Here is a 23575-nt window from a genome sequence, read left to right as displayed (position 1 = left end):
ACAGGCTAACGATTAGGGTATATTCTGACATGTGGCACTATATTTTTGCATTAATGCCAATTTTCTCGATAAAAAGTGTTTCCAAAGTATCGGCATAGAGTTTATGCGCTAGAGTTAAACGGAAAAATATTATGTCGACACTTGTGAAATTTTAGCGATAATTTGCATTTCCATCAGCTATATCGGTAAACTTTTTTATGCACTACACTTTTTGTTGAAAACCCTTGGATGGAAACGTAGTTATTGTGTGTGGTTGTGTAAACAAAATAAACAGCTTTCATTTATCAGTGTAAGGTCATAAACAGCGTAAGAATAAACCGGTCGGCACTGGTTGATTTGGCCCATTACACTGATTTCGGGTTGCATATAAACACCTATACCAGCATTTTTACCGGGTTATCCAATGTGCGCAAGTGTTGGACGCATGCCTCTTCGCGGTTTGACGTCAAAAGCAGATAATAACGCGATTATTTCAAATCTCATGTAAACACGGTTTTCTTGCTTTGTCAGATTTTTTAAATAAGCTGGTTTTTGGGAGTTTTAAGTGTATTGGTGTGCATGTAAACATGCTCGCTGATGTAGAGTATAATGCCAACTTTTTTATATATAAAAAGTCACCTCTAACAGTGCAAAGCACTCCAACTCTCAGTAACTAACATTAAAAGTAAACTACATTCGAAGGTGAATTATCTGTAATTGATCTTAAGATCTCTCAGATCATATTAAATATAATTGTGGTAGATGGACCCGTATGACCCTTTTTCTTCTGTGGAACACAAAAGGAGATGTTAGGCACTATATAAGTCTCCATTTACAATCTATCAGACAGGTTATTTGTTGTTCAGTGTGAGAAAAGCGGCATTGGGCCCCATTGAAGCTCTTAATTTAACTGTTTTAAAAAAAAATCAATCAGTGATCTTTATTTCTTTGTTTTGAGAATGATGTAACAATTGATAGCTTAGAAAGCTGTCATCACAAAAACATTGTTTCCTAGCTAGCATTTAATGCTAAATAAAATTTTGCCTGTAGAATTTTTTTTTTGTTTAACGCCAATATAGTGTTTGGTGCAATATTTCATTTGAAGGATTTTTTTTTTTTTTATTCATAAATCTAGTTTTAGGTTTTGAGCTAATTTTCTTCTTCAACATGTTTATATGTTGTATTTTTCAAGTAGCAGTACCTGCCTTTAACCCTTTAAGCTCGAATGGGCCTGTGAGGAAAAAAATTATCATCAAAATATGAATAACTACAGTCTTGACCAACACAAAATAGGTATCGTTTGAAAGCTTAGAAGCTCTACTTACCAATGCATGTAGACATTATGACCAAAACTAAATAAGTGCTTTGAAATTTGCAGATAAATCAGATAAATCAGAAGTGCTCCATTTTGATCATTTATATATAAAAAATTGCACTGTATATATTATTACAATCAGTAAAAACATCAAACTGATCAAATGCATATGCCGCGTTTTCGCTTATAACTTCACAAAATATAAACGGAACATAAAATATCACATAACATTACTTAGAGAAGGTGATTATCTTTCAAACGAGTCCACACACAAGATAATCAGATGCCAAGATCATTAGATAATCCACATGAAGCACAATGTTACATATGGCCACCAGGAGATGGCGCCAAATACATGACACAGACTCAATGATAACTCAAATGACACAGAATGAAACTCATTCTGTGAAATCTCATTACTAATATCATGTCTGCATGCTATGCAAACCTTTAGTCATTGTTGTGTTTGCATGTGTAATTAGTTCTTATGTACAATTATTATTGTTTTATTTGTTTGGAGATGTTTTTGGACACTATGATAAATTATTGTTGTAATGCTTTAACTTTCAATTACTTTGTTGTATCGACACAAACATTTTCTCAGGTACAGTTGACATGATTGGAAACAAAAAAAAAGCAGTTTTTCTGAGCCACCTTATTTACACACAGAGATATGTAACAAGTTATAACTTACATATATGGGAATATATATATATATATATATATATATATATATATATGGGAATGCCCAATTCCCAGTGTGCTTTTAAGTCCTCGTGGTCGCATAGTGATTCGCCTCAATCCGGGTGGCAGAGGATGAATCCCAGTTGCCTCCGCGTCTGAGACCATCAACCTGTGCATCTTATCATGTGGCTTGTTGAGTGCATTGCCACGGAGACATAGCGCGTGTGGAGGCTTCACACCACCTACCGCGGCATCTGCGCTCAACTCACCACGCGCCCCACCGAGAGCAAACCACATTATGGTGACCACGAGGAGGTTACACCATGTGACTCTACCCTCCCTAGCAACTGGGCCAATTTGGTTGCTTAGGAGACCTGGCTGGAGTCACTCAGCATGCCTTGGGATTCGAACTAGCAAACTAGCGAACTCCAGGGGTGGTAGCCAGCGTCTTTTACCACTGAGCTACCCAGGCCCCCAAACAAATCTTTTTTTATAGGAATATCTCATATTTCATTTCTATTATTCATCTAATATTTTCCTAGTCATCTACAGAGGGCAGAAATTAATGGCTGGGTCCCAAGGGTAAATAAACAACTAATTTAAATAAATATTCTGCATTGTTATTAACAGAATTAGCAGAAATGTGAATATGTTATTTTTGTCCAAACACTTTAATGAATTCTTCAGTAATACGTGTCTTATTTGAGCTGTAAAATTGTCCAAATTGTCCAATTAGTGGTGGGACTACCTTTCTAGAAGGATGCATTTCTGGATTATTCCTTCATATTTACATCATGTCCCTTAAATAATTTTCTGTGGTAATCAACAGCATGGTACAGATGCACAGAAGTTCTAGTTTACCTGGAACATGTGTTGAAGAAGTGGTATCAGATTTTGGAATGTTCAGTAACGTTAACTTTAGTAAAGTTGGTAAATGAGTGTGTAGTGTGAATCGGAGCAGCTCCAGTGTGACCGCTGTTGTTCCCTACTGAGTGTGTGTAATGTGCTGCTGTAGAAGCATGCATATCAAGATAAATGATGTTAACAGTGATTTCTCTCTCTCTCTCTCTCTCTGTGTCTCTGGTGTGGTTTCCTCTGGATGTGTCCAGAATGTCAGCTGATGAAGACAGAGAGACCCAAACCCAACACATTCATCATACGCTGCCTGCAGTGGACCAGTGTCATTGAGCGCACCTTCCACGTGGAGAGCCCCGAGGAACGGTCAGACCCTCACTCGCACACCTGTATAGTTTATTTGCAATGTGAGAAACTAGTGTGAAGGTACACATGGAGCTGACTAGATATACAGTGACCCCAAAAACTTTACAGTGACTTTAAATCAACTGGTGTTTTGGTGAAGTCAGTTCACTGTGTCTTCATTTTCAACATTACAGCTTTACAGTTTTAGCATTTCAAACTGTTGTTGTTGTGTAGGGCGGAATGGACCAAAGCCATCCAGGCTGTGGCCGACAGTCTGCACAAACAGGAAGAGGAGATGATGGACTCATCTCCAGACCCCATGGACATGGAGATGTATTTGACCAAACCTCGGCATAAAGTGGTACGTGACTCATGAATCATGGACAGATGACACTTTTTTCATGTTTTCAAGTGTCACCCTAAAATAAAAATTCTGTCATCATTTACTCACCCTCATGTTGTTCCAAACCCAACTTTCTTTCTTCCGTGTAACACAAAAGGAGATGTTTGGCAGGATATTCACAATGCTCTTTTCCATACAGTGAACGTGATTGGCGACTTGTACTGTCAAGCAAAAAAACAACCATTATAGTATCATCAAAGTAGTCCACGTGACTTGTGCGCTTTAACCTCCTGAGACCCCACGTCCACGTGTGTGGACATTGCGTTTTAGCTTTACTATATGCAACGCATAATTTAATGTCATTTAAACTGACTGATCTGAGTTCAGGAGACTCTGTGCTGTCAGTAAAGGGTTAAACATTCAACGCACGGAGACATGTGACAAAACAATATGACATCGATCACGGAGGAGTTTGTGTTTTGGAAAAACAGCAACAAAACCACATCTGGTAAGAAACCTAATTAAGTTTTTACATTAAAACCTGTTTGAATCAAAAGATTAGAGTCTCTAGTTTCATCCGATATGCCATTTTTTTTTTTTTATTTGAGCGATTTATCGTGAAACAGCACGCTGTTAAACACAATGACCACATTCGTGGACTGTATGCTCAATTTCAGTTAAAAACAGAGCTGTCTGTCTGCACTGGTCTCAGAACAGTTTGAAATGCACCTTATTTTCATCCTAACTCCATATAAAGCCTCTGAAAGACACATTTTTCAGTTTTTGTGATTCTCAGTGTGATAATGCAGTGAATATAGGATATCTTAAGGAAGATGAGCCTATAGTCCACGTACGTGGTCATTGCGTTTAACAGCATGCCGTTTTGCGATAAATCACTCAAATGTTTAAAATGGCATATCGGATGAAACTAGAGACTCTAATCTTTTGATTCAAACAGGTTTCAATGTAAAAACTTAATTCGGTTTTTCACCAGATGTAGTTTTATTGACATTCCTCACAAAGACAAACTCCGCTGTGATCGGCACCATGTTGTTTTGTCACATGACTCATTGTGTCGAATGGTTAACCCAGCACACAGAGTCTTCTAAACTGAGATCAGTCGATTTAAATTAAATGAAATTATGCATTGCGTGTAGCGAAGCCAAAATACAATATCCACGCACGTGTACGCGTGGTCTCTCGAGGTCAAACCATCTGCGATAGCTCTCTTGCCACCTTTAAAGAGAGTTCACATAAAACTTTCGTTCAGGATGTGCAAACTGTTTCAGAAGTTTGTTCAAAAATGTATGTTGCATTCATTTTTTAAATGCTTTATGTTCCTAAATTTAGTCCATAAAAAAATGTCAACACGGGTTCTAAAAAGGAAGCGTAGCAGCTCTTATCCTGTTTCTTATGTTACAGAATAACCCTCACGTTCACACGCTCACATTTCTGACATTCCCTCAGGTTGCAGAGGTTCAAAGGTCAAATGTCGAGCTGCCGCATATAGTTGAGTCATGAGCGAGGACATGCTGTGGAGTGTAAATGTTGCCTCAGTGTTTCGAGTTGAACTCATGCAGGCTGTTTGTGTTTGTTGTAGACTATGAACGACTTTGAATACCTCAAACTGTTGGGTAAAGGCACTTTCGGGAAGGTGATTCTCGTGAAGGAGAAGGCCACGGGAAAATATTACGCCATGAAAATACTCAAGAAAGAAGTCATTGTAGCCAAAGTGAGTACTGCTGAGAAATATTCTTCACAGATGCTTGTGTACACTTCCAGCCACTGGTACTAGTGTATATTAGCGTATTCTCACAGCACAAACACTCTTTGTGATGTTTTCTAGGATGAAGTGGCTCACACACTCACAGAGAACCGTGTGCTTCAAAACTCTAAACACCCCTTCTTAACGGTGAGAGACTCTCAAACTCCTGATTTTCTCTTCTATTGAATAACCTCTTCATCTCAAGCATCTTCTGCCTCTGTTTACTCGTCTACACAGTTCGTTTTAGAAGAGTTTAACCTCTCCTCTCAAAAGTAAACAGTACTGATCTCCAAGAGAGCATTTCATCGCCTCACCAGAACAGATAATAATGATTCATAGCCTCATTGTGGACTGGAGATCACAGTTAGATCGGATCTTTCTGTTCTCGGGCTGATTTGTTTCTGTTTCCACGACTAGCTGTAGTGCCTGAATCATGCATTAAAAGGTGCTTTGTGTAATATTTTCGATGTTAAAATAGTTTCTCATATTTTAGATCACACACCTTCACTATTAATGGCAGAATAAATTCCAGAAATTAGAAATATATATATATATTATAAAATATTAAATATATAAATATAAATTAATTAATAAAGTTTATATATATATATATATATATATATATATATATATATATAATTTAAAAAATTATAATTAAAAAAATGAGACATTTTCATTCATTTTTGTCAAATTAAAAAAACAGAATCTAGACTTTTGTTGCTTTTTATTTTTTCTCTGAAGTCCACTTATGATGTTAGACGAGGTTTCTTGTATGAAAAATAATGTCGTTTTTTTATGAAAATTTTCTCTGATTATAATTAACCCTCTGAGACCCAGACATTGATATTGATGATGTATTATATTTTTCCCTCCTTGAATATGTTTTTAGGAAGCCACTGATTATAGAAACATTTATGGTAACACTTTAAAATCAGGTTGCATTTGTTAACATGAACTAACAATGAACAATAATTTTACACCACTTAATCTTGGATAATGTTAATTGCAACACACTAATACTTTTTTAAACTTTAAGTTATATGTGTTAACATTAGCTAATACATTATGAACTAATAATGAACAATTATATTAAAAAAAATACATTAAGAGTAATTAATGCTGTAAACATACTATATTGTTCATTGTTCAAGTTCATGAAACCTAATGCATTTACTAATATTAAACAAATGTAACGTTATTGTGAAGTGCACATTTTTAAACTTTATTTATTTTAATTTTGTGTGACTTTAGCACGTTGTGACATTCAGTATGCATTATTTATTTATTTTTCCCACCAAAGCGGGAAAAGAATGTCAGCCACTGTTCTGTGTGATAATGAAAAATAGATATTATTTAATTGCTTCAAACAAACGTTACAGTTCTGCTCTCTGAGGGTTAAACAGGGCAATTTTACTACTGTGCTAATGGCGATGTATAAATGCAGTAAATGGTCCTGGTGAGGTGTGAATGCTGGAGTATGTAAAATAGTTCAGCTAAATCTTATGGTTAGGCTAACCTAACCTAACCCTAATCCCTCTAACTAGTTTTCCGTCTTATGATCCATTTAAACATTAATGCATGTCGTAACTCTTTATGTTATGTAATACTTTGTCATTTGTATGTCTTTGAATTATTTCCATTTTTAGGCTCTAAAGTACTCATTCCAAACCCACGACCGTTTGTGTTTCGTCATGGAGTACGCCAACGGAGGAGAGGTGAGTCTGAGGATCTTCTCACACGAGAGGCTGAACTATAATTTAACCCTTTAATCTCTGATGGTGTTTTTAAAGATTTCCTGTTTTATTGGCATCCCTAAATTTAAAGGCTTATAACTCAACAACAACAAAAAAACAAGGAAGGTCAAGTGTTTGGTATCATTGTAAAGAAAACTTTTCAAATTTTTTAATAATATAGATTATGATACATTGAGACTCTCAGCCTAAGAAATTGCTGAAAAGTCACCCCAAAAAAATTGAGCCAAAAATTTTCTTATTTTTCTGATTTGACATTATATATCTCTGGGTGTAAATAAGGTGGCTCCGAAAACTTGCTTTTGCTTTGTTCCCAATCATGTCAACTGTATCTGAGAATAATGTTGTGCTGATACAACAAAGTAATCAAAAGTTATAGCATTACAAATATAATTTATCATAGTGTTTAAAAGCCTCTCCAAACAAATAAAACATTATAATTGTACATAAGTACTAATTACACATGCAAACACAACAATGACTAAAGGTTTGCGTTTCATTCTGTGTCATTTGAGTCATCATTGAGTCTGTGTCATGTATTTGGCGCTATCTCCTGGTGGCCATATGTAACATTGTGCTTCATGTGGATTATCTAATGATCTATACATCTGATTACCTTGTGTGTGGACTCGTTTGAAAGATAATCACCTCCTCTAAGTAATGTTATGTGATATTTTATGTTCCGTTTATTATTTGTGAAGTTGTAAGTGAAAATACAGCAAATAAGCAACACCAACATAATTGTCAAAGACATATACTTAGCTATTACTCACTATATTTTTGTCTGTGAGTAAAACAAATAGGTTGGTTGTTTTCTACTCTTTGAGAGCTTTCTAACAACATATGACAAATGACTATTTGATCAGTTTTTTTTTTTTTTTGGGGGGGGGGGGGATTTTTCCCCTTTTTTCTCCCAATTTGGAATGCCCAATTCCCAATGCGCTCTAAGTCCTCGTGGTCGCATAGTGATTTGCCTCAGTCCGGGTGGCGGAGGACGAATCCCAGTTGCCTCCGCGTCTGAGACAGTCAACCCGCACATCTTATCACGTGGCTTGTTGAGCGCGTTGCCACGGAGACATAGTGCACGTGGAGGCTTCACGCCATCCACCGCGGCAACCACGCTCAATTCACCATGCACCCCACCGAGAACAAACCACATTATAGCGACCACGAGGAGGTTACCCCATATGACTCTACCCTCCCTAGCAACAAGGCCAATTTGGTTGCTTAGGAGACCTGGCTGGAGTCACGCCCTGGGATTCGAACTAGCGAACTCCAGGGGTGATAGCCAGCGTATTTTACCACTGAGCTACCCAGGCCCACTATTTGATCAGTTTGATGTTTGTACTGATTTCAATAATATATACAGTGCAATTTTGTTTTTTAATAAATGATCAAAACAGAACACTTCTGATTTATCTGCAAATTTCAAAGCACTTGTTCAGTTTTGGTCATAATGTCTACATGCATTGGAAAGTAGAGCTTCTAATCTTTCAAACGATACCGATTTTGTGTTGGTCAAGACTGTAGTTATTATTTTGACATTATATTTTTTTTTGTGGGCCCGCCCAAGCTTAAAGGGTTAAACTGTTGAATGTTCCTGTGTTTATTCTCCTGTAGCTTTTCTTTCATTTGTCCCGGGATCGAGTGTTCTCAGAGGACCGAGCACGGTTTTACGGGGCTGAGATCGTGTCTGCGCTGGATTACCTGCATTCAGAGAGAAACGTGGTCTACAGAGACCTGAAGGTCAGGAGGTCATCTTGGTCACATGAAACTGTTTTTTTTATAAGAGCAGTTTGGTGGTTTACGTAGGTTTGGGCATAAAATGCTTCTAGATCTTTAGTAACACCACTGCAGCCATTTCTATCTCATATCTAATTGAAAGATCTCATATAGTTTTTAGTAGAGGTTTATTTGTTTATTGATTGTTTTGTTTTCTTAAACTACTTTGATCTTGAAATGAAAATAGCCTTTGATGCTGATATGGCATTAAAAGTATAATGAATAAAGAAATATTAAATAACACCACTGCCGTGCCAATTTGTCAATAATATTTGTATATATTAAAAGTACCTAACAGTGACTCTCACGAAAACAGGTTCAAGTCACTTTTCATCTCAAAATCAAATTATATTTAGCAAAAAAGAAAAATGAAGCCTATTTTTTGCCCAGTCCTGTGCTCAAGCCCCTCCGTTATGGATTGGACGCCAAATACGTTTACCATAATGTGCTCCAGGACTATATGAACCATTGAACTCGTGAATTCACAATACATTATATGATAATGATTATCAATAGCCCAATTAAGTCAGACAGACTCGACATTTGGCAGTGCATCATGCACTGGTGAGCATAATTAACGGATATAAATATTTCTACTAATAATGTGAAACCGTATTTTTTATTATTTCTGTTAAAATACATTTAAGTCCTTATAACAGTAGAATTATTTAGCTGTTTTTTTCTGAGTAGCTTTCGAGCATGTCGTGTCTGATCTCTCCTCAGGACGACCACTGAGAATCACATGAGTCAATGTCAGCTCACAGCGCTTTTGTCTCGAGTCAAACGCGCTCAAACCATCGATACAGCCGCAAGTCGTTGCCTGGCAACTGCTGAAATAAAATGCTTTCATTGCTGTTATTCTCTATAACAGACCTGGGGCAACTTATGGCCGTCCACATGGTTTAATGTGGCTCATTTATGCTAAAAGTGTTTTTTTTTTTTTTTCATTGGATATTTCAGTTATCTTGCATTGGGACCTAACGCACCTCCACAAGCATTTGCTCAGTGATGCCAGATAAGAGACGCAACATTTGAGATTTATACTTGCGCAAACTGGAAATATTCCGCCTAATGTTATACTTATTTTGTGCAGTCTGGCAACCATGCACGCGAGTGCACTATTTCTAGCTCTCGCTTTCCCCTTTGAACAAACTTACCGATCTCTAGTGCAATAATCTGCTCAAGGAGAAGTGTTATACGGCCACTCTGTCCATTCTTGGGGCTGCTCGTGATGTTTGGTGCTACTAAGTTTGCAGGTAAACCTTCTCAGTGATGAAATTAAATATAAAAGGAGATCTCGGCATCACTGACACACGAGCAAAAGCAAGCGAGAGACGAATATGTAAATGTATTTTTTATTTGTGCAATATAGAAATTTTGAAGTCCCCTCGCATGTATGTTAATCTAACTCTTGCAGTAATCATGTATCATAGTCATGCAGCCTGTTTTTATTCAGTTGTGTGCTGAATGGAAAGTCAAAACACTGACGAGACCTGCATCATGACCCTTTTAGCGTGTAAACAGTTAAAATTGAATAATAAATTAACAGGGAAGTAGAGATGGTAAAATGAATAATTTATAATAAGCCACGCCTTTCAGTTTTTTTATGCCTGATAGAAAAGTATCTACGTTGTTAAGCAATTGCAGAATAGTCCCATTAGTCACATATACACTTCAGAAAATTGAGTACACAACTATTTCTGGGCTTAAAAGATACAAAATGCGGAACATTGCATCTCAACAAGAATATGCACTACTTAAAGCCCGATGTGGCCCCTTTACCAAAATAGTTGCCCACCCCTGCTGTATAAGATAAAATAGTGCTTTTTAACTGCTTTCATTGTTTAATTAGGGAGTTGGCATGCACTAAACATTTAAGTTGAGGCAAGGGCGTAGGTTTGGTTTGAAAGTTGGTAGGGACATATAGCAAGGGTCACATTCAAAATGTTGGTATTAAGAAAATGCGAGAAAGTCAGTCTGGTAATATAGCCAAAATAACAACGTCATATAACAAGTATCATTTTTTACAGTAATTCTCTTCCCCTCCAAGAACGGACCACTGCTGGTAAGTCAGGTTCTTAATGTGGAAAGGAGGAAGCGGGGACCGGGTGAACAATCACTAAGACTTTAATAGCACAGACACTTCCAACTGAAACACAAAATGAAAGTGCTTCCCAGCACAGAGTCGCCAGCACACACACACGCACGCAGCTCACACTGTTGGCCTTCCCGGCCCAATGCAGAATGCACACAATACTCGGCTGCGTGCATCTCTCTCTTTCTCTCGAACTGGCGTCTCCGGCTCCTCTTTATCCCTCTTCCGGCTGATTGAGGAAACTCAGCGCCAGGCGTCCGTCCTGAAGGCCCGGCCATGCCCTCCTCGTCGTCACAGTGATAAACTTGAATAATATACAGTGATATGCAATGCGATAAACCTAAGATTAATGGGTCAAAGTCAAATGATATCTTTTTCAAGAAGATTTACCTCAAGAAAATGGGATTCAAGGGACATAAATAAATAAATATACTGTGTGTAGCAACTCGTAATGTGCAAACAAAGCATAATGTAACAACTGCACATAATGTTATAACATTTTTTTTTGCGTAATTTAATAGGTTATTTTATGGGAAATGTATTACATTATATACTCAGTGTAGCAATTTAATGTAATAACAGCGCACAATGTAAAAGTAAAAACACAATTTAAAATATATACTAATTTTCTCTCAAAATAATAATGTAATGAGCACAAAACGTATAATAAATATAATATATATTAGGGCTTTCAAATTAAATTTTTTAATTGAATTAAATACATGGTATGCTGATTAATAAACGAAATTAATCGTAATTAATCGCATACATAAATATTTGCTGAGAAAGTCCCTTGGATAACATTAATATATAATGATTAAATAATTATAAATAGTTATATTTAAATAATTATACATAAAATATTGTGATGAGGAGGAGGGCGTGGCCGGGCCGTTACGATGGACGCCCAGTGCTGAATCAGCCCAATCAGCCGGGAGAGGGATAAAGAGGAGCCGGGGATGCCAGTTTGAGAGAGAGAGAGACGCACGCAACAGGGAGAGCCCTCAACACTGATGGAGGGTTGCGACACCAAGGAGGTACAGTCCGGTGGTACAGGAGCGGTTCGCCAGAAGCCGGAGGAGCCTGCTGCTATCCGCCAGGAGATGAAGGAGCCACTGATGGACGCCAGAGGGCAGAGGAGCCGCTGCCATCCGCCAGGAGATGAAGGAGCTGCTGATGGACGCCAGAGGGCAGAGGAGACGCTGCCATCCACCAGGAGACGAAGGAGCCACTGATGGATGCCAGAGGGTGGTGGAGCCGCTGCCATCCACCAGGAGATGAAGGAGCCACTGATGGACGCCAGAGGGCAGAGGAGCCGCTGCCATCCTCCAGGAGATGAAGGAGCTGCTGATGGACGCCAGAGGGCAGAGGAGCCGCTGCCATCCACCAGGAGACGAAGGAGCCACTGATGGATGCCAGAGGGTGGTGGAGCCGCTGCCATCCACCAGGAGATGAAGGAGCCACTGATGGACGCCAGAGGGCAGAGGAGCCGCTGCCATCCACCAGGAGATGAAGGAGCTGCTGATGGACGCCTGAGGAGCCGCTGCCATCCGCCAGGAGACGAAGGAGCCACTGATGGATGCCAGAGGGTGGTGGAGCCGCTGCCATCCACCAGGAGAAGGAGGAGCCACTGATGGACGCCAGAGGGCAGAGGAGCCGCTGCCATCCACCAGGAGACGAAGGAGCCACTGATGGATGCCAGAGGGTGGTGGAGCCGCTGCCATCCACCAGGAGATGGAGGAGCCACTGATGGACGCCAGAGGGCAGAGGAGCCACTGCCATCCACCAGGAGATGAAGGAGCTGCTGATGGACGCCAGAGGAGTCACTGCCATCTGCCAGGAGACGAAGGAGCCACTGATGGATGCCAGAGGGTGGTGGAGCCGCTACCGTCTTCTAGGAGGCGAGGTCCAGTGCCATCGCCCAGTGTCGCGGAGGACCACTGCACAGCTAGCTGAGGACCAGTCAACAGTGTGTTCGGGGACCGGCGAGCCAGTTTTCTCTCTCTCTCTCTCTCTCTCTCTCACTCTCTGTCTCTCCCGCTCACTCTTTCCCTCTTCCTCCCCTCATCCTACTCTGATTCCCAGGAGGTGGGGAAGACTGGCCGGTGGAAGGAGTGCTGAAAGGGCAACACCTCCCCTCCAGGACAGGAAGGGGGGAGTAAGTCAAGCCGGAGGTTTCCCCAGCCTAAATCGGGCGTTGGGGGTATGTGACGAGGAGGGCGTGGCCGGGACGTAACGATGGACACCCGGCGCTGAATCAGCCCAATCAGCCGGGAGAGGGATAAAGAGGAGCCGGGGATGCCAGTTCGAGAGAGACGCACGCAGCAGTCTTGTGTGTGTGTGTGTGTGTTTTGTGTTATACTGGAAAGCAGTTTTATTTTGTGTTTTGTTCATTTGTTTATTAAAAGTTTACGTTGACTGCTCAGCCGTTTCCTGCCTCCTTGCCCATCGTGTGTATCCATTACAAATATACAGTATATTTAAAAAAATCATAATAATCCAGATAAATAAAATGCATTACATTATTTTGGCACACAGGTAAAGCATTGAAAAAGACAATAAAAAAGTGTCTTTAGAATGCAATATATTGTTTATTTGCATATCATTGAATATAAGCCAATCATTGGTCTTCAGTTCACAGCAAACCATTTTGCAATTGAATTTGTCAATCGGTCAGACATTTATTATGAGGGCTTGTTTAAGGACGCGTCAATGTACACCTGCATCATACGCTTTTGGAGTGTCTCGGTTGCATCGCGTCATAAACGTACAGTTTTTAGGTCACTGTGTCAAGTTAAATGAAGTTTGAAACTTAGAATAACACATCTTGAGATCCCTGTGTTCGGATTTGTGCTCCATCAAGCTGTGTTTGAACGCAAGAACATGTTCTCATCTTGTGCTGTCTACTGTCGGTAAGTGTGGTTTGCTCTCTGTATAAGCTGCACATTGCCTGTACAGCGAGTTTTGCTTACTGCCCCCTGGAGAAAACTTGTTTTTGAGGAGAACGAATCGTTGAATTGAATTTCAGTGGGTATCGAATCGAATTAAATCGTTCTGAACTTGCAAAAAATCGTTTTGTTTAGAAAAACCTGTGAATCGTGAATCGAACCGCGAATATACAAACCCCAAACATTTTCAGATTTTCCACATATATGTCACCACATGGAGTTCTGGAAAACAAAATTAATAACTTTTGCTGTTTATTTTGCGTTACAGAAAATTTGCTTCATTGTAATGCAAGTTTGTCACAATGCTAAAATCAAGGTGTGAGTATATAGATTAATTTACAATGGTTTTCAACACTCATCCAGTCCTATTTCAGAGTCTGAAGTTTGTCATATCTTTATAAGGCAACTTAAACTGTAAAGTTTGAAGTTGTAAGTAAGACACATGAGCTCAGTGACCGTCCAGAAGATACCTGTAGTTCATCACACACATTCTGCTTTCTGTTTCCTCCTCTGTGTCTCACTTTGTGCTGAGCTCTCGGTCCGCTCAGGTTGGTGTATTTTTGCCGGTGTAGCATTACGAGTGTGTTTGTGCTGACTGTTTTCTGGAGCTTCTGGCCACGTGTGAGCCACAGCTGCCAGGTGACTGTGAGCCGCTCCAGAGAGACGACGAGCTGATATTAAACCTGCAATGTGCCCACGCCTCTTACATTAACGGAGCGCAGGAGCCATTTTTACAATTCAGTTTGATTTGAATCCAACCGTATTGGATTTATAAATAGTTTAGTGTATAGATTGGACTCTGAATTGGATAAATATTTCTGTAACCAAGAGCACAAGAGCACTATGGAAAAATGCTCTTATTAGATGATCACAGTTGAACTAAAATGTCTCTGTCTTTCTCATTATGTCCCTTTCAGCTGGAGAACCTGATGCTTGATAAAGACGGCCACATAAAGATCACAGATTTCGGCTTGTGTAAGGAGGGAATCACTGATGGAGCCACCATGAAGACGTTCTGTGGAACTCCAGAGTATCTGGCACCTGAGGTGAGAGAACCAGACGCAGATTGTAAAAAATTATTCCATCCTCCTCAATGAAACTGATAAACTGTGATAAACTGTAGCTCAACTGGTAGAGCAATGCGCTTGCAACACCAAGATCATGGGTTCGATTCCCAGGGAACACAAACTGATACAATGTATATCCATTTGGATAAAAGCATCCACCAAATGCATAAAGGTAAAATTAAATATCACAAAATGAAACTATTTGACATCATAACATCATCAACACATGATGTTTAATCAAATACATACTGTACAGCTTTTCAACTATGTAGAGCCAATAATAATATTTCAACAATAATATATATATTATTTCAGGTAAAAAAAAGAAAGGAAAAAAGATGCAGAACAGAGCTTTACATTATTAATGAAAACATTAAATAAAAACAATCTGATTAGCTGAAGCAAAAGGCTGCCATGGCTGAATCACAACATGCTGATATTCAGTACACTTGCTTTTGTGATATTGCTTACAGATAATAATACTAATAATATATATATTATTTTATTGTTTCTGTGAGTATTATTGTGACTGCTTTTAAACTTGTAATGTAATGTCTTCAATTTCATGCAGTCAGTTGAATAGAGCTCTTATTTCAGCGGGACTTTTATTTTGAAAGATCTTTGAAATTCTTTCTGTTTGTGAAGGGTTCGTTATATCAAGCTTCCCGCGACTCGCGAGCTGAAATCTCCGAGCTGCAATGGTGAAAATGGTCATTTGAGAGTTCACAGCCGATTATAGACTAAACACGCTGATCTGCGGCTCTGCAGATGGATACTATTGGACACACCACATGAAAATCAAGCATTAGAAGTGTGTGTTGCGTTTGTGTGCGCGCCTGCTTGTGTGTGTGTGTGAAGGAGATGACAGAGCAGGACAGAGCCTCTCATTCGTTCTGTGGTGCGCATGTGACTGTATATTATTATTTAATTAAATGACATCCTTCTGCGTTTAATGATCACACTTGGCCATATCGAGACTTTTTTTATTATTATTTTCAAGTGGTCTTTGATTTCATCTCAAAACTCTCACATTACATTTTGCTAATGGCAGCATACTTTAATATGGTATCGGAATTAACAAGATGTTATCGTACCATTTTAAATTGTTTGGTATCGCGATATTTCGTTAGGACTGGTATACCACGCAACCCTAAATTCTAATGATATAACAGGGTTCCCACGTGTCCTGGAAAACCTAGAATTTTGCAATGCAGTTTTCCAGTCATGGAAAATGAAAAAATAAAATCCTAAATGTCCTGGAAAATAATTATTTGTCCTGGAAAATATTTTAGTATAATAAAACGTTCTGACTGTGTTGCTAACAAGGTTTTTGTTACATACATAAAAACTTGGTAACGATTGGGATTCGGGATAGATGTCAAATATTAGTTATATTAATTATGCACAAATTAGTATCGCTTTGTCACTGCCGCCGGCTGCGCATTGTGAAACAGCATTAGCAGTTGACTGTCATGTAGGAAGCTGTGTCACAAACATTCTCTTCTCATCTGCTGTCATCTCTGCTTTGCTCTGATGAAATAGTTTAAGTATTGATAAAATGCAAAATTTGTCAAATTTAGACCGTGACAACAGTCGAAACGCTGTTTTTTTTTCACACCCCGAGGTGGTAGCATATTGGTGCAGCCTTTACACATCTGAAATTATTTTCAATAATTCATCGTTCAGAGCCCACTTATAGCGCGGTTACCACATTTCCGGTGCGGAATCACTGAATCCAGTCATAAAAATGGCATTAGCTGCAAAATGCGGTATGTCACAGAATTTGATGTCATTTGGATGTAAATTACTGTTTGAATGAATGCATAATCAAATTAAAATTGCAATATGTCCTAGTGTGATTGTTTTTTTTTTTTTTATCCCCTTTTCTCTCAATTTGAATGCCCAATTCCCACTACTTAGTAGGTCCTCATGGTGGCACGGTTACTCACCTCAATCCGGGTGGTGGAGGACAAGTTTCAGTTTCAGTCAATCTGCGCATCTTATCACGTGACTCGTTGTGCATGACACCTCGGAGACTCACAGCATGTGGAGGCTCATGCTACTCTCCACGATCCACACACAACTTACCACACGCCCCATTGAGAGTGAGAACCACTAATCGCGACCATGAGGAGGTTACCCCATGTGACTCTACCCTCCCTAGCAACCGGGCCAATTTGGTTGCTTAGGAGACCTGCTGGAGTCACTCAGCACACCCTGGATTCGAACTCACGACTCGAATGGTAGTCAGTGTCAGTACTCGCTGACTAAGCAACCAAATTGGCCCGGTTGCTAGGGAGGGTAAAGTCACATGGGGTAACCTCCTCGTGGTCGCGATTAGTGGTTCTCGCTCTCAGTGGGGTGTGTGGTAAGTTGTGCATCGATCGTGGAGAGTAGCATGAGTCTCCACATGCTGTGAGTCTCCGCGGTGTCATGCACAACGAGTCACGTGATAAGATGCACGGATTGACGGTCTCAGAAGTGGAGACAACTGAGACTTGTCCTCCACCACCCGGATTGAAGTGAGTAACCGCGCCACCACGAGGACCTACTAGTGGGAATTGGGCATTCCAAACTCGGAGAAAAGGGGATAAAAAAAAAAATAAAAAAAACATTTAGTATTATAGTACTGGTATTATATTATATTCATGTTCATAAAATATAGCAGAAAATTTGAAAATGTGTATTCTGTGTTTGAATTTTAGAAATGGCTATCATTTATCTTAAACATGAATAGTACACTAACTTTTGAACAAAACTTTATTAAGGGCAACATTTTTTGGTGTGGTGAAATGACGCCACAACTGTGAAACAGTCGTAATTTTTGAAAAATTGGTCGAAATAATTTTCACACAATAAATATTGAAATGGTTCCTGTTTATTTCACTCTTTGTTTAGATGATCGTAGTTTTAAACATGTAATAATTTGTATTTTTATTATGTATTTTCATAGTTTAATATTGGAAGTCTGGATCTGATGGCTAAAATAGTCAAATCTAGACATAAAAGACATTATAAATATAAATATTGAAGGCCTGGTGAAACATTTCCAAGTCCGTTTAATGAGACCTTCATATAACAAAAAGAAAGTTGAAATCCGTTTGCTTTAATAAAATTCGACCCCTGGGACATGAAAGTGCCCGAAGTTCAAGAAACACTTGAAGAAGGGAAGACATGTGCTTAATTGTCACCCTACAACCCTACAAAGTTCCCAGAACCAATAAGAGTTTTACAGCCTAACACCATAGAAGAACATTTTTAAGTTCCACAAAGAACTGTTGGTTCTCTATAAAAGTATCTACTGGATGTACTGTTGCTTTAAATAACCCAGAAACATTGAAAGAACCAATTATGAAACATCAAGAACTTAATCAGTCTACAAGAATCCAATACAGACAAAAGAGTGTTCTCTGCTGAAACTAAAGTGCTCCCCTGCTAGGCAGACAGATGTGTAATCGGGCACTAGAGAGCAGACATCCCTATCGCGTGCAGGTATGACAGGTGGCCGTTGAAGGGTAAGATGAGAGGACATTGTGTGTGTGTCCTGTGTGAGGAATGTTTTTGGGTAAGGAGCAGCTCTTGTTGACACAGTTGTGGGCTCCTTGTTTTTAGCCCACCATGTTGGAATTCACTGGGAAAGGGGTTTGGCAAAGCCGCGGGACACGTGAGCTTCCATCTCGCTGAAGCAGAACGGCCACCAGCCCTCCAGCTGACGCCCACAGCTGCCCAACACGTCTGCATGTTAGCATGTGATAACAAGACCTGCTCAGAGCTTTACTCTGCCCTCTAGTGAACGCTGTGAGTGTGTTTGTGTGTGTCCAAATCACAAATGAGATCTCTACATCTCAATTGATTCTCCTCAACAGCACTGAGATTAAATGGAGAGCAAATGGAGATGTTTGATGCCATTCACATTGATTTTATAGCTCTATACTCTTACTGTATGTCAGCAATTTATTTATTTCTTTTATTTCTCTTTCTGTAATAGAAACATCTGACAGCGTTTCTCTTGGGCCCTGTTTACACTATATATTAATTATCATTCAGAGGTGGTTTAAAGTGGTTTTAGTGTTAACGCTAGGCATGTCATAGAATATTGATTATTGATCGGCACGTTGTTTTATCGATATGATTTTGAGACATCGATATATTAACATCGGCCAACATTTAACCCTTTAAGTTCAGATGGGCCTTCGAGGAAAAACTACTTCAAAACTACAATGGCGGATTATAGGACTGTGTTTGTTCTGCTCAAGTTTTTGAGTTTATTTGCGCTTCTCCAGCAAAGTAATTGTAGCAATAAAGCAACCTCATCGTCCGTCCAGACAAAATGCTCGATGCTTTCGCCATCTTCATTGTTTGTATTCACCGCTCTGTGGAGGAATGCTTATGTGCGCAGTAGTGTTTCTTTACAAAGTGACATCGCCAACTACTGGCCTGGCATGCATAATACAGCGTTTTTAGTCGTTTTCGTGGATCTGTGTGAACGGGGATCGTTTTGACAACGTCTGTAGGCGTAGCTTTTCTAAAACGCAAAGGAAAAACTTTTCCGTTTTTAGTACATCGTTGTCGTGTAAACGTACCCTAATACGTTTTCGTTTGAAAACGCATCGTTTTGGCCTTCCGTCCACACTGAGACGGCGTTTTTGTCCGCGAAAACTTTTTGAAAACGCACTCCAAAGTAGATGAATTTGAAAACGCCGTTTTCGCATTGTAGTGTGGACCATGAAAACGGATGCTTTCAAAAACAATGACGCATTTTTAGTCATGTGACCCATTCAGTCCAAAACAAGATGGTGGACGACGTTGTATCGCAGTTGTTTTGGCTAATCTCCAGTTTGATTGCATTGTTAAAGATTAATGTCAGTTTGTACATCAGCTTACATTTCTTCAAAGGAGACGGGATGTTTACTCGCATTTGTTGTTCAGCGGCGGAACGCGAGGACAGTTGCGTTTCAGACCGTACATTGCCGCAACGTTTCAAAGAGGCGGAAAGTAAATAAATGCCTGACGGAAATGACGCATGTCGAAGCATCTTACGTTTTACTCAAGCGCAGTACAGGGACGTAAGCGTTTTCAGACGTTTCGGTGTGGACGAGCAACTTTTGGAAAACGCTTGAAAATTCTAGTGTGGTCGGAGAGCGTTTTGAAACGAAAACGCCGTTTTCAAATGTATCCGGATTAATGTAGACATAGCCTAAAATAACTTGGAATTCCGCTCTAAACATCATGTTTGCGCTTGAAAACAGTGTGCTGTTTTTTGACATATTCTTTTTCTTTACATTTTTTTGCACTTTATTATCATTCAGAAATTAACTGATGTAATGATTGATGTACTGTATGTTGTCACGCAATCAGAGACTCTCCCTTAAAGAGACAACCAGCTGTAAATGTCTCGTCTGTCCACTTGTAATCGCCCAAAATGCATCTTAATACCAGGTGTAAACAGGGCCTTAGTGAGTTGGTGGGATTTGGAGTCCAAGCACTGTTGTTGCTTTGAAAGTTGAGAGTGTTATTATTCTTAGAGTCATTATCATTATGGGATATATTTATTCCTGATCGTCATAGTGACTGTAAGCTGATGTCTCTGATGTTGTTTGGGTTTGAATGCAATTTCAATAGTCTTTTAAATCCCTTAATAACAATAATTCACCCAGAAATAAACATTTTGTCATTATTTACTCACCTTCATTTTGTTCCAAATTATTTTATTTCTTTTGTGAAACATGTGAGATGTTTAGCAGCTTTCATGGCACATTTAACATGCATTTTGAAGCTTTACAGCCTCAGTAACTATTTATTGTTATTGTATATGAAAACCATGGAAGGTGTTTCATGGAAGAAAAAAAGTCATACCGGTTTCGGAGCGACATGAGGGTGAGTAAATGACAGAATTAATCCCATCTGGAGAACCCTAATGTGAGAACTCCAGAACCGTGTCACCTGTCCCTCTCTCACCCCACCTCATCACTGCAACTTCAATTCAGTCCCCATGTTGGCATGACAAAGGCCCTGGCGCGAGAGACTTCAGGGGTTGTTGCCATAGAGATGGGGTGGCCTCTCTGGAGTTGAGCCCAGGCCGTGATACAGGTTGTTCCGTTGTAAACAATGACCTTGTTGTGTGTGTGGAGCTCTGGAATGCTGTTACTTCTGGAAATATTCCGAGAGGGAGAACGAGTGAGAAAAGTGAAATCGGTGAGCGGGTGGGAGAGAATGAAAAGTGTTGTAAAGACACACCCAAAGACTTGGAAAAATGAGCATCACAAACTTTGTTTCCCAACATCAGCTGACAGAAATAAAATGATGATGTGGAGAAGCATGGGATATTATTGGCTGATTGGCAGGGTTATACTGTCTATAAAGTGTACACTATATAGGACATTGAGATTGCGGTGACATTGCGGCTTATTCTATAGTTTTTTTAATCAATGGAATCAAATTCCAAGAGTCAATTTTAGACACATTTTCTTGATTCTTAAGACAAATACAATAAACAGTGCAAGATAAAGCATATGTAACACTATTTACAGTGGCAATAAAAAGTATGTGAACCCTTTGGAATTACTGCATTTATGTATAAATTTGTCTTAAAATTGAAAAAAGTTTGATCTTCGTCTAAGTTACAATAATTAACAAACACAGTCTCTTTTAACTAATAACACACAAATTATTGTATTGATCTTTTACATATTGAATACGTCATTCAAACATTCACAGTGTTGGTTGGAAAAAGTATGTGAACCCCTAGGCCAGTGAAGTCAATATAAGCTAATTAGAGTCAGGAGTTGGCAAACCTGGCATCCAATTAATGAAATGAGATTGGAGGTGTGGGTTAGAGCTACTTTGATTTATAAAAAGCACTCAAACATTTCGAGTTTGCTATTCACAAGAAGCATCTGCTGACGTGGACCATGCCTCACAAAAGAAGAGATCTCAAAAGAGACCTGCGATCAAGAATTGTTGCTTTTCATGCTGGACAGGGTTACAAAGTTATCTGGAAGAGCTTAGATATTCATCTGTCCACATGTAGACCACTTCTTTATAAATAGTACGATTTAGTACTATGGGTACTCTCTCTAGAAGTGGCCGTCCAGCCAAGATGACTCAAAGGGCACACCGCAGAATGCTCAATGAGGTAAAAATGAACCCTAGAGTGACGGATAAAGACTTGAAGGAATCATGGGAACTGGTTAACATCTCTGTTCATGAGTCTACTATACGGAAAATATTAAACAGGAGTAGTGTCCATGGCAGGACATCACGAAGGAAGCCGCTGTTTTCCAACAAAAACATTGCTGCGTGCCAGCAGTTTGCCAAAGACCACCTTGACACTCCACAACACTACTGGGAAAATGTTTTGTGGATTGTTTAATTGTTGTTGTATTTGGAAGTAGGTCATTGACATATAAGTCTGCCTGAGATTTTAAAAGTGAGAAATCTAAAAATCCTTTCCTTGCACCCTGAATACACGTGAGTGCTCACATTGTAATCATTAATTAAAAAATGATTTAATTAAAAAAGGTTTTCCATCATATTTTTCAGGTTACATTTTTTTTTCTCTCTCTCTGGGTTACACTATATGACCTGAGCTAAATGTGCCTTTTCATAAAAATGTCAAAATATCTGATTTTATTTATTTTTTAAACATCACACACAGTCATGAGGGTCTAAAGGGGTCCTCTATGTTTTATGGTTTTCTTGTCACATGCTGGTTAATATTTTAATATTATTAATAATATTTTAAAATTGTATCACTACTTATTTTTTAAGAAACAGTAATAAATGATTATCCCAAATTACTTATGCCAACATTTCTTTTTACGAGAATTTCAGCTTTTAATAAGACTTTTTTATTTAATTTTTTATTTTTATTTTATTTTTACTGTCTCCAGATAGTTACACCACATTTGTTACTTTAACCCTTTACTTTTTTTGTCTTATTTTTCTGATTTTACACAATAAAATCTGTGTAAATAAGGTGGCTTTTATTTTGTTACCAATCATGTCAACTGTATCTGAGAACATTTTTGTGTCAATACGACAAAGCAATCAAAAGTTATTGCATTACAAAAATAATTTATCATAGTGGCCAAAAACATCTCCAAACAAATAAAACATAATAATTGTACATAAGAACTAATTACACATGCAAACACAACAATGACTAAAGGTTTGCATAGCATGCAGACATGATTTTAGTAATGAGATTTCACAGAATGGGTTTCATTCTGTGCCATTTGAGTCATCATTGAGTCTGTGTCATGTATTTGGCGCCATCTCCTGGTGTCAGAAAAGAAGGTAGATGTCCGCACACTGAAATTAAAGCTCCAAACTTATATTATAACAAAGCAACGTTTCAACCAGTTAGGTCTTCATCAGGCACAATCCTCATGTTGAAGCACAGCTTTTATAGACACAGGTGATGACAATATCGAATGATTAGCTGCCCACAGGAGGTCATGTGACGAGTATACATATATACTAATATATATATATATATATATATATATATATATAATATTATTATTATTATTATATATAAAAACATCAAAGATAAAAACAGATGAAGACATGAATATAATATACTACAAAAAAGGCTTTATGTCAGAATCCTCATTAAGCCCTTATGGTGACATAGTGTTTAAA

General features: G+C 38.8%; 1 protein-coding gene across 2 annotated transcripts in view; it reads left to right on the top strand.

The window, feature by feature from the left end:
- akt1 (v-akt murine thymoma viral oncogene homolog 1) overlaps positions 1-23575 on the top strand; it is a 103743-nt gene that overhangs the window by 63830 nt on the left and 16338 nt on the right. For both annotated transcript variants that reach the window (XM_051722872.1, XM_051722873.1), the window contains 7 exons: positions 3088-3199; positions 3413-3539; positions 5122-5253; positions 5368-5433; positions 6933-7001; positions 8658-8783; positions 14780-14908. In XM_051722872.1, coding sequence (XP_051578832.1) covers positions 3088-3199; positions 3413-3539; positions 5122-5253; positions 5368-5433; positions 6933-7001; positions 8658-8783; positions 14780-14908 — 761 coding nt within the window. The remainder of the gene's footprint in view (positions 1-3087; positions 3200-3412; positions 3540-5121; positions 5254-5367; positions 5434-6932; positions 7002-8657; positions 8784-14779; positions 14909-23575) is intronic.

The sequence above is a fragment of the Myxocyprinus asiaticus genome, chromosome 17 (assembly GCF_019703515.2).
Source record: "Myxocyprinus asiaticus isolate MX2 ecotype Aquarium Trade chromosome 17, UBuf_Myxa_2, whole genome shotgun sequence".
NCBI classification, from domain to species: Eukaryota; Metazoa; Chordata; class Actinopteri; order Cypriniformes; family Catostomidae; genus Myxocyprinus; species Myxocyprinus asiaticus.
The sequence above is the reverse complement of the archived record's forward strand: the minus strand, read 5'-3'. Positions and strand labels throughout refer to the sequence as shown.